Raw genomic sequence first — 16,043 nt, forward strand, 5'->3', positions numbered from 1 at the left:
GAAAGAATATGGTAAAGTTAGCACTATGACACAATTAGGAGGCCCTCCCACAGTCTATGTTCCACAACTAGAGCTTTCTATCATAGCAACACCTTGCATAAAACTTCGCATAAAACTTCACAGAACACCTTGCATAAAACTTTAAAATGATACAGCAACTGCTTGCTTTTTTCAAGTTACTTTTCATTTCAAAGGTTATGAAATTTAGGAACTACATTAAAGAATATTAAGCTAGGAGACACTTACCCAACAGACATCATCATCTACAATCAATAATGCTGGCACTTAATTGGTGTTTTATTTATAACCTTGAGTGTTCCATAAAGAAAAAGATATCAAAACCATCATTAACACTGATGCTTTAAAATTACAATTGATCTTTAAAATACCTGATGTAGTTTTTAGTTACAGCATAATATAAAAATAAGATAGGTAAATATCCGGAAAAAGAGGCACTACAGATTCCAAAGCAAATGTCACCTTCTCTGGGCTCCATAACCTTAAAAACTGTATAAAGGTGGCCCAAGAATGCACTGAAGCTGGATGGTCCTTATACAAGTAAATAGTAAATAATGGAGTCTGAAAACTGAATTGTGAAAGGAAGGGAAATCCAAATGTAAACTTCACATTTCAATCATTTATTGCTTATCTTCTTAAGTACACTAATTCTCTCAGAAGCAGAATTATTGAAACTGAAAGAAAATATCAGAAAATAATTTGCAAAACATTTTACCACATAACTCTGAGTCACTCTGAATAAATAGTATAATATCTTTTTTTTTTTTTTTTTTTTTTGTGCCTGTAGCATGTGAAAGTCCCATGCCAGGATCAAACCCACTCTACTGCAGTGACCCCAGCTGCTGCAATGACAATGCCGTATTCTTAACCTGCTGTGACACAAGGGAACTCAAATAATTTTCTTTTTTTTTGTTGTTGTTCTTTTTTTTGTTCTTTTAGGACCACACCCACAGCATATGGAGGTTCCCAGGCTAGGAGCCAAATCAGAGCTGTAGCTGCAAGCCTATGCCACAGCCATAGCAACACAGGATCCGAGCAGCATCTGTGACCTACACCACAGCTCACAGCAACACCAGATCTTTAACCTACTGAGCGAGGCGAGGAATCAAACCCATGTCCTCATGGATGCTAGTCAGGTTCATTACCCGCTGAGCCACTATGGGAACTCCTCAAACAATATTCTTTTTTTTTTAATTTTTTTTAATTTATTTTATTATTATTTTGTTGTTGTTGTTGTCTTTTTTTTTGCTATTTCTTGGGCCGCTCCCGCGGCATATGGAGGTTCCCAGGCTAGGGGTCTAATCGGAGCTGTAGTCTCCGGCCTACGCCAGAGCCACAGCAACGGGGGATCCGAGCCGCGTCTGCAACCTACACCACAGCTCATGGCAACGCCGGATCATCAACCCACTGAGCAAGAGCAAGGACCGAACCCGCAACCTCATGGTTCCTAGTCGGATTCGTTAACCACTGCGCCACGATGGGAACTCCTCAAATAATATTCTTAATGAAAGAAAATAGACCAGGATTTAAATAATGACCCTTTGTACACAACAGTACTGTTGCAGTTTATCTTCTAGCTTAGAGATATCATATTTGAAAAGCAATTTTCAAAGAACTCAAGTAACATTACAAAGGTAAGGGAACAAACATAAATGAAGACATATTCTGTATTTATCTATATTGTACAGATAAGGAAACTGAGATCTTAACATGAAAACTCTGACTTAAAAAAAATAAAATCACACAGCTATTAAATGGGATGGTCAGGACTAGAATCTAAACTTAATTCTTTCCATAATATTTCTATAATATTATACCCTGAAACTTTAATCAAAGATGATTCACTACAGATCTATTTTCACGACAAAAGTTCTTAAAAATCTAAGTTTCCTAGTAGACTGATGATATATCAGCTTTTATTGGACTGTTATTTTACATCTTGCATTCTACCATATTAAAGTTGTAATTAATTATTTTAAATTGGTACGATGTAATACTTCCTTGCCGATATATTACAACTATACCTCATATATCCCTCCTTTAACATATAAAAATAAACAGAAGCTATACAACTTATAGAACAAAAATCATGCAACCTTGATTAGGCAATTTTCTTACATAAGACAAGTATTTAAAAGTTCAATCCTGGAGTTCCCGTTGTGGCGCAGTGGTTAACGAATCCTACTAGGAACCATGAGGTTGCGGGTTCGATCCCTGCCCTTGCTCAGTGGGTTAACGATCCGGTGTTGCCATGAGCTGTGGTGTAGGTTGCAGACGCGGCTCGGATCCCGCATTGCTGTGGCTCTGGCGTAGGCCGGTGGCTACAGCTCCGATTCGACCCCTAGCCTGGGAACCTCCATATGCCGCGGGAGTGGCCCAAGAAATAGCAAAAAGACAAAAAAATAAAATAAAATAAAGTTCAATCCAGAAAAAAAAAAGGTAAAATGAACTTTCTCCAAATTAAACACTTGCCTCTTTGAGAATGATACTTTTAAAATAAGAAGATAAGCCACAGACTGGGAGAAAATACTACAAAACATGTATCTGATAAAGGACCTGTATCTAAAATATAGAAAGAATTCTTAAAACTCAATAAGAAAACAAACACAACTTAAAGAAAAAAAAAAAAAACAGGCAAAAAATATGAAGACTGATGGCATATAAGCAAGTGAAAAGCTTCCCATCATTGATCATTAGGGAAAACTGAATTAAAATTGTAAGATACCACTACATACTTTATTAGACTGACTAAAATTGAACAAACAAAAAAACATCCACAATACTAAATTAGGGAAGACTGAGAGCAATTGGAACACTCTTAAAAATTTTTTTTCAATTCCTATACCCTGATAGTCATGCAAAATGATGTGGTCACTTTGGAAAAGTTTACCAGTTTCTTACAAAAATTTAAGTATATACTTGGGATACTATCCAGCAATCCCCCTCCATGGTAATTATCCGTGAGAAATGAAAATACATGTTTATGGAAAAGTTTACAGCAGCTCTATTCATAATCTCTCCTAACTGGAAACAACACTGGTAAACTAGAAACACTGGAAATAACTGGTAGATGGATAAACTGTGGTACACATCCAAACAATAGACTGTAACTCAACAATAAAGAAAACTGATACACATGAATCTAAAATGTATTAAGCTAAAAAATTTTAAATAAAATGCATTAAACTAAGTGAAGGAAACTACACTCGATATTACATGTTTTCATTTACATGACATGCTAGAGAAGGCAAACTATCAGTAGTTTTCAGGAGCTGAGGTTGAAAAGTTGGGCTGATTATAAAGGACACAAAGACATTTTTTGGAGTGTGGGGAAAGATCTTTTTTTTTTTTCATTTTAGGGTCATACCTGCGGCATATGGAGATTCCCAGGCTAGAGGTCGAATCCTACACAACCACAGCTACATGGGATCTGAACCCTGTCTGAGACCTACACCACAGCTCACAGCAACACTGGATCCTTAACCTACTAAGTGAGGTCAGGGATCAAACCCATGTTCTCATGGATACTAGTTGAGTTTGCTATCACTGAGCTACAACAGAATTCCCAGAAAAGCTCTAAATCTCAACTCGTTGTTTTACAGAACTGCATACAATTGTCAAAACTCAGCACATTATACTAAAATGTATGAATTTTATTATATGTAAATTATATCTCAGGAAGCTTGACATTAAAAATTAACAAGCAAAAAATGCAACAATTACGCAAAATTTTGTTACAAGTGAATTAGAATGGAGATGAATTTGTAATCACAAACCCAAGTGTAGAATGAACAATTAAAAAAATTATTTTAAGAGTTCCCTTGCATTGCAGTGGCTCTGGACACTATTGTGGCACAGGTTTGATCCCTGGCTCAGGAACTTCCACATGCTGCAGACATGGCCAAAAAAAATTATTTTATGATATTCTTTTAGAATATTTGTTTACCTTACGCTGGACATATATACCCATTTTGTAATGTATCACAGCATTAGCATTATAAATTTTTATTTCAGTAAGATAATTACAGAAATAAAAATACTGTATACATTAGCTTTTTTCTTAAACTACTTTCATTAGTTCCTGAATAGACTCAATGTTTTCATATGCCAAGACATGATTCTATATCATTTATTTGTTATAACTGAATAAAAAACATACTCCTGAGGCCTCCATGGTTATAAATTTTTCGAATCTCTGGAATACCACCGTCCACTTATTGGTCCACTCCATTTCAGAAATCTCATGAAAACAGTAAATAGTTCTTCGCCACATTACAAAGGCAGGTGTGTTTGGAAGTGAGCAAAAGGGTGGAATGATAGCTATTTTCCTTGCTGTTTAGGGGGTGAGAGCACAAAGCAGTCCCAAACCAAGCTCCTTTTGAGGAGTAGACTTCTCCATGATTAAAGGTGGAACCTATTAAACAATCTAGATAACATTTTAACTTCTTTTCAAAGGAGTTCCCTTCCCCCCTCTCCAGTTCAGTATACTCAGGGACTCTAAATGCCACTGAGAGGAGTTCCCATCGTGTCTCAGTGGTAACGAACCCAACTAGGATCCATGAGGAGGCAGGTTTGGTCCCTGGCCTCACTCACTGGGTTAAGTAAGGATCCAGGGTGCCATGAGCTGTGTTGTAGGTTTCAGACATGGCTCGGATCCCTTGTTGCTGTGGGTGTGGCTATGGTGTAGGCCAGCAGCTGCAGTTCCCATCAGACCCCTAGACTTGAAAGTTCCATATGCTGAGCATCCGGCCCTAAAAAGTAAAATAAATAAATAAATGAATAAATAAATGCCATTGAGAAAATAGCCACTCTCATTTGTATAGCACAAATAGTCCACACAATGCATCTTTTACCCGTAAGATCTCTTCTCAGCAAGACCTATGACAAAGGCATTTTTAATTTGCATTTTACAAATGTCAAAACCCACTCAGCAGGTTATATCAGCTGTCCAAAGATGACCCAAGCCAATATGTGGCAGAGCTAGAATACTGTTTATTATTCTATGTATACATTAGCATCTACTACAGTCTAAAGACAACCGACATTATGGGAAATCTATACCCAGTGATATCTAAAAATACTATCTCTACCTTATCTGATAGATAAGAAAACTGAACTTTAAATATTAAAGTATATGAAAAAGGACCTATAAAAATATTCTGGAGTGAAATTCACAGATAAAGAATCTCATCATTGAAAAAAAGTTAAAATAATGTATTGAAAAGACAAAGGCTAAGGAACTGGTCCATAGGGTGGCTATGAAGTCTGGAAACAAGTACTATTACTATACATGCATCTTAACATAATTTTTTTTCTTTTTTGGCTTTTTAGGGCTGCACCCACAGTATACGGAGGTCCCCAGGGTAGGGGTCAAATCAGAGCTACAGCTGCCAGCTTACGCCACAGCCACAGCCAGGCGGGATCCTCGCCTCATCTGCAACCTACACCACAGCTCACAGCAACACCAGATCCTTAACCCACTGAGTGAGTCCAGGAATCGAACATGCAACCTCATGGTTCCTAGTTGGATTCGTTTCTGCTGTACCACGATGGGAACTCCTTAATGTTATATATATATTTTTTTTTCTTTCTTTTTTTTTTTGTCTTTTTTGCTATTTCTTTGGGCCACTCCCGCGGCATATGGAGGTTCCCAGGCTAGGGGTCTAATCAGAGCTGTAGCCACCAGCCTACACCAGAGCCACATCAACGTGGGATCATTAACCCACTGAGCAAGGGCAGGGACTGAACCCACAACCTCATGGTTCCTAGTCAGATTCGTTAACCACTGCACCACTTCGGGAACTCCTCCTTGATGTAATATTAATAAAGCACATATTACCTACTCTCCTACAGTTCTAAACTTGGTAGCCATTGTGTATATTAAAGTAGACTAAGTAAAGACATAAACATAGTGACAACTAATTGTTGAATGAGACACTGGATGTAAAAAAACAAAGGCCAATACTAGAACAACTGGAAAATGTGAATATGCATGCATGTTGGACAATAGTATTGAATCAGTGTTAAACTTTCTGAATTGGTAACTGTAATGTAATGCATAAGAGAAAGGCTTTGTTCTTAGGTGATTACATATTTTAAGTATTTAGACATGAAGGGTTATGATGTATGCAACTTCCTTAAATGGTTCCCAAAAATATCTGTGTATAGTATACAGAGACACCAAATGGCAAAATGCTAACCAATGATCTAGATGAAGATTATAGTATTCACAGTTATTATTCTTGAACTTATAAGTTTGAAATTTCAAAAGATGAAGAGTTGAGGAGTTCCTACTGTAGCACAGTGGGGGTGTTGAGATTCCGACTGTAGCAGCTCGGGTCATGGAGGAGGCACAGGTTCAATCCTCGCCCGACATAGTGGGTCGACACAGTGGGTCGAACGATGTGGTGTTGCTGCAACTGTGACATGGACTGCAGCTAAGGCGCAGATTCAATCCCTGCCCTGGGAACCTCCATGAGTGCAGCCAAAAAAAAAAAAGAGAGAGAGAGAGTTGAAGATAAAAGGCAAAATATTAAGTTTTCTTTTAGCTTTTTTCAACAGCTAATAGACATTTCCAACAAGATCTTTTCTAAGAAATTGAACTAAAAATAGATATATTCTTTTTAGTGCCTCTATAAAAAAAGTTAACTTTAGTTAGAATCAGAGTATTTTGTTGATTTTTTTAAAATATGGTATAAAACGTGGCAACAAACAACGGAATAGCTTATACTTTATCAGGTTCTATGAGAATTTTAGCAAAATTTACATACTGTCCTTTATTTTTAAGGAGCTTCAAAAGTGCTAAAAACAGACAAAATTCAATGTCCAGTCCTGTGGATCATTAACAGCACTCTAAGCCCTGAGTAAACTTGCTATCAGATAGTACATATTTAACTAAAATTCAACTCACTCTAATATATTTGATTTCCCATTAAAGTGTTTCTCCCACCCCACTCCAAAAGATTTTCAAAATTTTTTATCTTAATATTAGGAATGCAGTGAGGCTGCATCAGAGACATTTTATTTCCATTAATTCAACCATAAGGCGGGGTGGGGTGGGGGGGGGCACAGGATTTCAACAGCAGACACACCATTCAACTAAATAAGTATGCCTTCCCCCAAGGAACATGAAGCAGGAGTCTAAGAAGGGAGCTGTCCAGTAACATATGCACTTCTCCCTATGACCTCATGCCAAGCTCTGATCCTAGTATTTAAAGAATTTTTGTGTAACAAAGCCCCTAATGCAAGCCAGTTTTTTCATCCGGTGTGCACCTAAAGAAATTTATTTTTGGAGATTCTGAAGGAAAAACTGAATATTCTGTACTTCTTTGGGATGGAATGAATGTATGAAAACCATACTTCATGACCCCTTTAAGGGATTTTTAAGGTAATTTGAACCAAAATCTTTTTTTTTTTTTTTTTGTGGGAGGGGTTTGTCATGTGTGCTAAATTCACAATTTAACTCAATCCTAACATGCAACTCCAACATCAATGTTCTCTATTTCATTATTATGGCAAGAACATGACACACTTTACGTCAAAGCAAGGATGACGTCTTTCCAAAGGGTACAGCCAGAAACATATTCCTCAAATTTTCTAAGTCAACACCATACATTTCTTGTTAGTTACTCCTGAGCCTGCCAATTTTCATTTACATTTTTCCACTGGATTATTATTTAATCTGAACAACTTCTACATTTTTTCTACTCATAGAATCAGAACTAGAAGAAACTAAGAAATCACATAGCCTACTCCTCCCTCCAATCTCACAGAGCTGTTAGCTGGAGACTTCCGTTCCCTGAGCTCCATGTTATAAAAAATTCCTTACTCTCCAACTAACATTAATTTTTATAAAAAGGTAAAAATTTAATTGCACAGTTTTAAAAAGACAATTTTTATAAAGTGATACTAAAACAAAGTGAAACAAAGCATTGAATCCTCAACATTTACTAAGCTCTGAATCCTACTGAGTAAGTTTTAATACTTCTCAGTGATCCTCAGAGGAACATCAGAGAACCCCCTAAAACTTGGCTCCTTCCTTTTAACACTTATTTTAAAATACATTATTTTATTTTTATTCTGATGTCTTATTTTTATAATCCTTAACCCTGATGTTTTATATTTTAACTCTTTTCTTAAAAAAAAAAAAACTATCGGCTTTGAAAATTGTTTTTAACAAAAAGTACAATAAGTTTTAAAAATTCTACTTAAAGCTTTCAGTCTAGATTTTTTTTTTTAAGTGAAATAACTTCACTTTCAGAATGAGGTATAAACATTGGGGGGACTGATGTGGAGATTATTTGCCTAGCATCAACCTACAATAAAGTCACAAATGTAAAGTTTCTGTGACATCAGGATATAATTCCCTAAAGCCCACTTTTTCATGGTGTGCACTCTTTACTTTCTTTCAAAAGATTAGTGCAGAATAACAAATGCATTATATACTAAAATTTAAGAAACAGTTCAGATCTTTGAATTAAAGTCACAAACCTAAGCATCATGGTGGAAAGACCTTACCTGAAGCTCACAGGTTCTTTACAAAATTCTAACTAAATATAAAGATGTTGCTGACATAGTAAGGAAACATTATTTATTTTCAGCTTGCTTAATTAAAGTGCCTAAATCTGGGATGAACACTATACCTTCAAAATAAGCCTGACCAACAAGGGCCAAACCTTACAGTTGCGTCATAACCTTTTTTTTTTTTTTTTTTTAACCAGAGACCTCTTTGAGAAACTAACAAAAGCTAAGAATCCTCTTCCCAGAAAATTTCATATGTCCACATACACACAAAATTTTAAGGCAGTGTTGAGGGGAGGGAGGAGTCACACAGACTCCACCAATCACAGAGAAATAACTGCTACTACTGATTATATGGAAGACAGCCTTAAGACATAATGTTTTGGTATTCGTACACACTCTGCTGATGAGAATAAGGGTATCCAACAGGCATCTGGAGTTTGAATGCTGTCTGTGGTACCATAACTGTTCCAAGGCTAAAGGAACCTGGTTCTGCTAAATGTGTCCACCACTGCTCTTCAATCCCTGACACGGGAGACCCTGTACCCTCTCATCCCTACCAGGATCTCCACCTCTTATTATCCAGACTTGAGACTGGCAAGCTGCTTTGATCTACTTTAGCTGCTGACAAGTAACCATCCAGCATGCCCTTTAATATCTTCAGTAACACAACTTAGGGCTCCAGAAGGCAGGCCCACTCCAGTTTTAGGCAACCCTGAAGAATTATAAGGTAATTTTCTAATTTGATTAGCCTGGTTTGTAAGTTTTAAATCCTGTTCTGAATTTCTCCTCTATTTACCTGACAATGGGTAACAAAACAGCTTGCTACTCACAGTATCCAGTCCTAAAACCAGGAGCAAACAAATAATTTAGCTCTACTTTGACCAAACAGGAAAGTCAGAATTACGCTGAAAAACACTTTCTATTTCAAAGTCAAAATCTAAAATAATTGGTATTGGTTCAGTTTAAGAACCATGTAAGGCTTTCATGTACACATTTCCTACCTTGTTGGGCTTCTTTTCACAGCAAAAAATTTTTTTAATGAATTAAATTAAAAGATTAAAATTATAGTCACTGAAAATTAACATCAGTTCTATGTACAAATAGTTTATTCTCTGTATTTCTATTTATGCCTGTGATTCTGTAATAAAACAGCTCTAATCAATGCAACATAAATATAGATGTCATTATTTATTCATGAGGTAAAGCCTGGCTTTCAAGAACTATAAGTTGTCTCAGTCACCTTCAACAGCTCCTTTTTCACAATAACAAGCATCTCTTATTGAAACCAGTTATTAATAAAGCAATCTCTGAAGCAAATGCTTGTTTCCTTTGAAAACAAAGGAAATATAAGCAATAATATTTGATATTTTCTTCCTTAAGTAATTCCACCCTAGTGTTTAAGAAGAAAGGTTCAGAAATACTTTACAAACAGTAACTGATTTAGTCAAATAAGATAAGAACAATGCTAACCAACAGTTAAGTGGATAAACATAGAGCAAAATCTCATTTTAAAAGGGCTACCCAGGGGGCTCCTTCCTGGGCTGTGTCTCAGAAAGCCAAACAATGCACACAATCCTAAGGAAGAGGCTACCTTGTAAGGAGCTTCTTTACAGTCCTTCAATAATTAAACCTCCTGCAGGGCTCCAAAGGTCCACCAAAATGAATTTTGTCGTATTCTGCAAACTTCACAGAGGCACTACTTCGGTAAGTTTATATGATAGCTATACACTAATCCCTTGGTAAGAAATACACTTCCTGACAACTAACCACTTCTCTACTTTTCCAGAGTGCTTGTAGAAGGAATGCTGTGTTTTAAGACACACCCACAAAGCCTAAAAAGACAATGCCACACATATCCACTTATCAAAACTTGTATTACAAACAAAAGGCACATTAAAGCTCAAGAAGAGAGTCCTCTAAGCACTCTCTTGTAATAAAATCATCTACTGAATCAATTTGGTTGATTCTTTCAGATGAAAATGGTTTCATCCATCACAAACATGATATGAAAAATTTTCTTACACTTCACATTGTTGGATATTCCATTATTTAAGGTCAGTTTTAAATCAGTGTATTTGTACCCAAGAAAATATTGTCTATCTCGAATCAGTTCAAGAATGTCTGTTTTTTTAAAACAAAATTCTTTCACTAGCTTGGTGTTTTTTGGGTTTTTTTTTTTTAGGGATGCACATGTGGCATATGAAGCTCCCAGGCTAGGAGTCGAATAAGAGCTACATTACAGCCACAGCAACCTGGGATCAGAGCCAGCTCTGCGACCTACACCATAGTTCACGACAATGCCGGATCCTTAAACCACTGAGCGAGACCAGGGATTGAACCCTCGTCCTCATGGATACTAGTCAGGTTTCTTACCCCTGAGCCACAGAGAAAATTCCTCACTAGCTTGTTATTTACTTACATAAAACCGCTCAAAATAGCTTAAAGACTAGACTACAGATAGTCAAAAAATGCCCCACCCCTGAAAGAGTGGATGACTGGAACATTTTAATATACTCCATCACGTAGCAGTACAGCTACAAAACCATCATACTGGCGCCAGAAGTTGCACATTTTCCGGCAGAATTTGTTCTTAAATAGATTTTACATCATCCTCAGAACCAAATGTCACCAACATTCAGGTACACTGATGATAGTAATCGATAACCACAAACCCTGTGATATAATCTTCTCAATATTCACTTGCCCACTTTTCTCATTTCTTTTAATGTGAAATCGCTAAATGTAAAGAATTAGGAGTTTTCTTAGGTAATTAAGTTTATTAACTGGGAGGCTGGAATTACCACGTTATGAAAACTTCAAAGAATAACAATACAAAACAAGATTCAAAGGGAAAACGCTCTAAATACTGAAAGATGTTACACTTTTTTAAAAACAGTATTTTCGGGATGCCAAGGAAGATTTCCAAAACTCACCCCTCCTCCCGCCTTAAGTTCCCCCACCCGCCGCCCGCCGCCTCTAGTCTGGTAAGTCGTTACTCTGACGCGGCTGGGATGCTACTTACCGAGTTTTTCCACCAACTTGAGCATCACCCCTCCAATGTGCACCTCCCCGGTCACTCTTAGGGTGACATCGCGGTTCAGGTCCGTCACATGAACGCTCAGTTCCCACGTCCCATCCGCATAGCAGCCATCTGGCATCCTTATCCCGTCCAGAGCCATGGCTCCTTCCTGCGAGCACGGAGGAAATGGCTCTCGTCAGCGTCACTCCCCCAAAGGAAGGCAAATCCCACCGAATTCGCAGAGTCGGCCGCGGGGTGGGAGAAGGTGGAAGACACGAGGGTTTCCGCACCAACTCGGGAGAGCGGCCGCAGGCCCTGCTGCGGGCAGGATTCTGCGCCCCGCGCCGCTTCCCGGCGGCCGCTCCACGCTCCCGCCCCGCCGCGGCCCTTGGCGGACGCGGCGCAGCCCGCCCGCCAGCCCCGCGCGGCCTCAGGCTAGCGGCCCTCGCCTAGCGGACCGCGGCGGGCTTCACCTGCCTGCCGGCCGCACCCAGGGCGGGAGACGCCGCCCGCGGACTGCACAGTCCGCTCCCCCACCCGCCCTCCTCCTCAGTCCCCGCCGGCCCGGCCCCTCACCGCGCGTTCCTCCAGCTCCTCGCGCTCCCAAGCCCGGGCTCGCGCTGCAACAGGCGCGGGGGCGGCGGCTCGCCGAGCGGCGGCGTCGGGTCCCCACCTCAGCAGGCAAGCGCTGCCTCCCGGCCGGAGCGACTAATGGAGTCCGCTCTTCACGGCCCCTCGCCTCTCCCTCCGTGCTCCACCCCTCTCTCCCCGCCCCCTCAATCCCAGTCCAGCTCAGGCCGGGCGCGCCAGCTCCCTCCTCCCCGCCCCGCGGAGCTGCCCGCAGCGGGTCCAGCCGCCTCGCCCCTCCCCCACAGTCCCCAGCGGCCCCGCTGGGGGCCAGAGCCGCTTGGACTCCCGGGTGGGGGGCGGGGCGGCGCACGGCGGGGGAGCGAGCTGTGCGGGGGAGGCGGGGGGCGCCCGCGGTGGCAGCAATCTCGGCCCCGCCGATCCGCTGCCCTTTTATGGAAATGAAGGACCCGGCGTAGGGATTGAGTCCAACATCCGGGCTCTCGCCGGCGGGACCTGAGGAGGGGGAGCTCGGGGAACGCAGAAGCCTCCTACCCAGCGCGGGTGGGCGCTGGGCGCTCCTTGCAGCGCTCGGGTCTCAGGCTCGGCGAGCGCCCGCGGCGGCGGGTGTCTTGGCTTCCAGCTGGATGAGGGGGCCGGTCCGTGAGAAATGGTTACAGGAAATTCCCAGGACAAGGTCGTTTTCAGGGAACAAAGTCCCCCGCCCCCTCCCCACGTCTGGAGCGAGCCCAAAAGTCTCGGGGCGATGAGAGGTGCCGCTCTCCGGGAGCTGGAACTGGGGGTTGGGGACATAAAAACTTTTAAAAAGTAAATGCCCAAGCCAGCTCCGTGAACATCCGACAAAAGAATGAAAAAACCCAAAGGGAGTTGAACCACAAAAATTGCTTTGCAAGCAATGTCCGGCACAACCAGCAACTCCTACTGGACTCCTAAGAGTTTGCTTGCGCTCTTAACCCATTAGGAAGCTCCAACCAGAAGTGAGTCACATAGGTTCTACGATGCTCGTATGGGGGGGGAGTGCAAATCAGGGAAGTGAGTTTTATTCGAAAACTGTTTCTGCAGCCTCTTCAACTCTGTACGTATTTGTATGTTTTTAAATATGCAATTTAGAACTAACAGTCTACTAAGGCGTTTAGATCGATATACATCCTCTACCCCACCCTCAGCCACACCTTGAAGGAATTTTAATAGCTCCGGACCGGGGCCAGCAGGTACTGGAAGAAATAAAGAGCTTTACCTGTTGACGCTGACCAGTGATGGAGAACGGTCCTCCTGCTCCCAATTTTCTTCCACTTCCCCCTTTTACTGCCACACTCTGGGGAGAGGGAGCCAGTCAGAAGCAGCTAGCGGGGGAAAGTGCCTCGCTGGCAAAAGCATGGCTCAACAAATTTAAGTCAGGGAGACTCGGATAAAATGTCCCAGATTCCATAAAAGACCCCAGTTTTTAAAAGTCTCAAAGTCTTCTTGAACCTGTGTCAGTCTCTTCGAAGAGGACCTCCCCCTCCCCGCAAACAACGATGTGTTCAGCAACACAATTGGGAAACGAGGTTAGAGGCCTCAAGAAAGGGGTGGAACCCATAAAAGAATGAAAGAGAAGCAGCGAAATTTAGTCAGATGCCAGAGGTTTGGCACCAAAAATAGGGTAAAACACTACAGTATTTTCAGCTACTCATCATGGAGAAATTGATGCCTCGAGTCTGTAGTCTCTAATCTCTATTTCTACTCATGGATGTTCCAAATCATTCACTTGGAAGCAGTATGGACAACCAGAGAGGAGGGAACGTCTATGTAAATTGCGGTGTTGAAAATATCGAGGAAAATGTTTTTTAATAAAGTAGAGAAAAACTTGTTAGGGTTAAAAAATATGTACATGTAGTTGTAAAATCACGAGCATATTTTGTCTTAAATATTCAGAGCAGAGAAAAAAGACTGAAAGGAAATACACCAAAATATTAAGAAGCTCTCTGGTGTTGAGATAATAAGAGTTTTTTTTTGTTGTTGTTTTGTTTTTCCCTCTTCTTCATTTTCATTCAGGCTTTGCATTCAAGACTTGTCTGTTACTGCCTTGAATTACATTCAGCATATCAATTTCCATGGACATGCCATTACATTCAAAACGATAGACACAACTGATAGAGTAGCTATTGGACACCTGGACAGGACTTTTGGGGGTTTCCTTATGTGTTTTTTAAAATCCCCCAGTAAATTATAAGTTCTTGGATAGCAGGGACTTCAGATTCTTTGCACTGCACAAAGAAAATGGAAAACATGCTGGTATCAAATTAACACAGATGTCCAGGACACACTAGTTCTGCCCCATGGAGATATTTCAGTACCGGGGAAGTCCTGACTTGTAAATCTACATATTTATTTCTACACTTTATCCCCGCAGGGATGTGTGGCAATGTATAAGGATACATAAACTTTGAGATAGCATACATGGCACAAAACAAGGAGGAAAAAAAGGACAGGAAGCAAGGGTTCGAGATTTAAAATGGAGCCGGGAATGAAGATAAGAATTGTACCTTAAGACCTTTGCAAGTGCTCCCATAAGCTCCGAATAACTATGGTTTCTCAAACATGCCTTTCAGAACCAAAAATATGCACATCCTTTCCTTCCGACAAATTTGTCGAAGTCAACTGTCGTCTAAGAAACCATTTTACTACTCAGTTTCCACATTCTGGTTCTTGCCTCACTCTTCAGTGAGTTACTTTCTGAACAATCTCCCACCACCTCGCCGACTTCTCTGACTGCTGCCCACTTCTCTGAGTGTTTCCTAAAGGAGAGGGAGCAGGGGGTGGGATAACATTGCATATAACAGCCCCATTTCTTAGCATTTGAAACAGCTTAATTATTGCTTTATAAGAGACTTTACTAGTTTAGAAAATCAGCAGTTTGTGTCTGAGCCGTATAAAGCACAGGAAGCCAAGGACCTTCGAAAGAACCATTGGAGCAATAGATTGAGAAGGATGCAGCTGGTCTCTTTAGCCTTCTTTTTGAGTATTTCAAGCTGTTTCTTGCTTTGAAGATTAAAGAGGAGTCAGACTTGAATCTCTGAAACTGGGGATTTTTTTTCCTAGATTGTCAAGTGAGACCTTCAAATGCATTTCTTAAATGTTACTTCCACCTAATGTTTCCTAGTGTGTTCAGATGTGGAATCTTATCTGAAATCCCCTACTAGAACCTCTAAGACAGTGCAATACTTGTGGTACTTACATCATACTGAAAAGTAGCCGAGAACTCCAGTGTTTGGAAGAACGGCTCAAGCATTGAAAGCAGCAATATCCAAATAAGGTCCCAAGCACTGGGCTTAGGTTTAGACCAAATGATACCTCGCAGATCTGCCGTCAAATGCAGCCCTCGGGTTTAGTAATCCGCAGGTTGACTTCAGCTTCTTCTCTGAGTCTACTTAAATTGTGCTTTACATTCTTAAACGGTTAATACAAAATATAACCACTGAGTTTGGGGTTAGGAGAAAATAAGGGAAAGAGAGCTTGGGGTTAGGAGAAAATAAGGGAAGGTTTGTATGAATGTGAATGGGTAAGGGTTAGTTTAAAATGCATTTAAAAATGCCATTCAAGGCCAGCAAGATGAAATGTAATGAATTATTCCTGTCAAATAACCAGGTGAGCAGAATTCTCTCTTTGTCTCAGGGACTGCCAAAACTGGTAAAGCTACTAAGGAGGTAGAAATCAAGGGGCATGGAATGCGAACTAAGAATGGGAAAGAAGATTGCAGGGGCTACTTTTCTTTTGATAGAAGTGGGCCTTCACTGGAAACGTCAAGAAAAGGATTGCCAAACTGAGCAACAAGGATGATTTGCTGAGGAGACACAGACCTAAAGAAAGCCTCTGAGATAACAACGAAATCACTACTTCAAGGGGAAGGAAAGGT

At 40.6% G+C, this 16,043-nt stretch overlaps 1 protein-coding gene across 16 annotated transcripts in view; it reads right to left on the reverse strand.

The window, feature by feature from the left end:
* FERMT2 (FERM domain containing kindlin 2) overlaps nucleotides 1–12,805 on the reverse strand; it is an 86,356-nt gene extending 73,551 nt beyond the window's left edge. For 8 of the 16 annotated variants that reach the window (XR_014819058.1, XR_014819059.1, XM_021102137.2 and 5 more), the window contains exons 1-2: nucleotides 12,137–12,280; nucleotides 11,564–11,729 (exon numbers count right to left, since the gene is read on the reverse strand). Coding sequence is in view for 12 of the 16 variants with exons in the window: in XM_021102137.2 (XP_020957796.1) it covers nucleotides 11,564–11,720 (157 nt within the window). In the remaining 4 variants the exon portion in view is untranslated. Of the gene's footprint in view, nucleotides 1–11,537; nucleotides 11,730–12,136; nucleotides 12,281–12,682 lie in introns of those variants that run through there. The other 8 variants (XM_021102109.2, XM_021102100.2, XM_021102080.2 and 5 more) reach the window with 3 other exon arrangements.
* Nucleotides 12,806–16,043: the final 3,238 nt, after the last annotated feature.

This window comes from Sus scrofa, chromosome 1, assembly GCF_054392235.1.
Source record: "Sus scrofa isolate SSC_HxYL_T2T_F1_AM1 chromosome 1, Sscrofa_HxYL_maternal_Yorkshire_Landrace_v2.0, whole genome shotgun sequence".
Lineage (NCBI taxonomy): Eukaryota > Metazoa > Chordata > Mammalia > Artiodactyla > Suidae > Sus > Sus scrofa.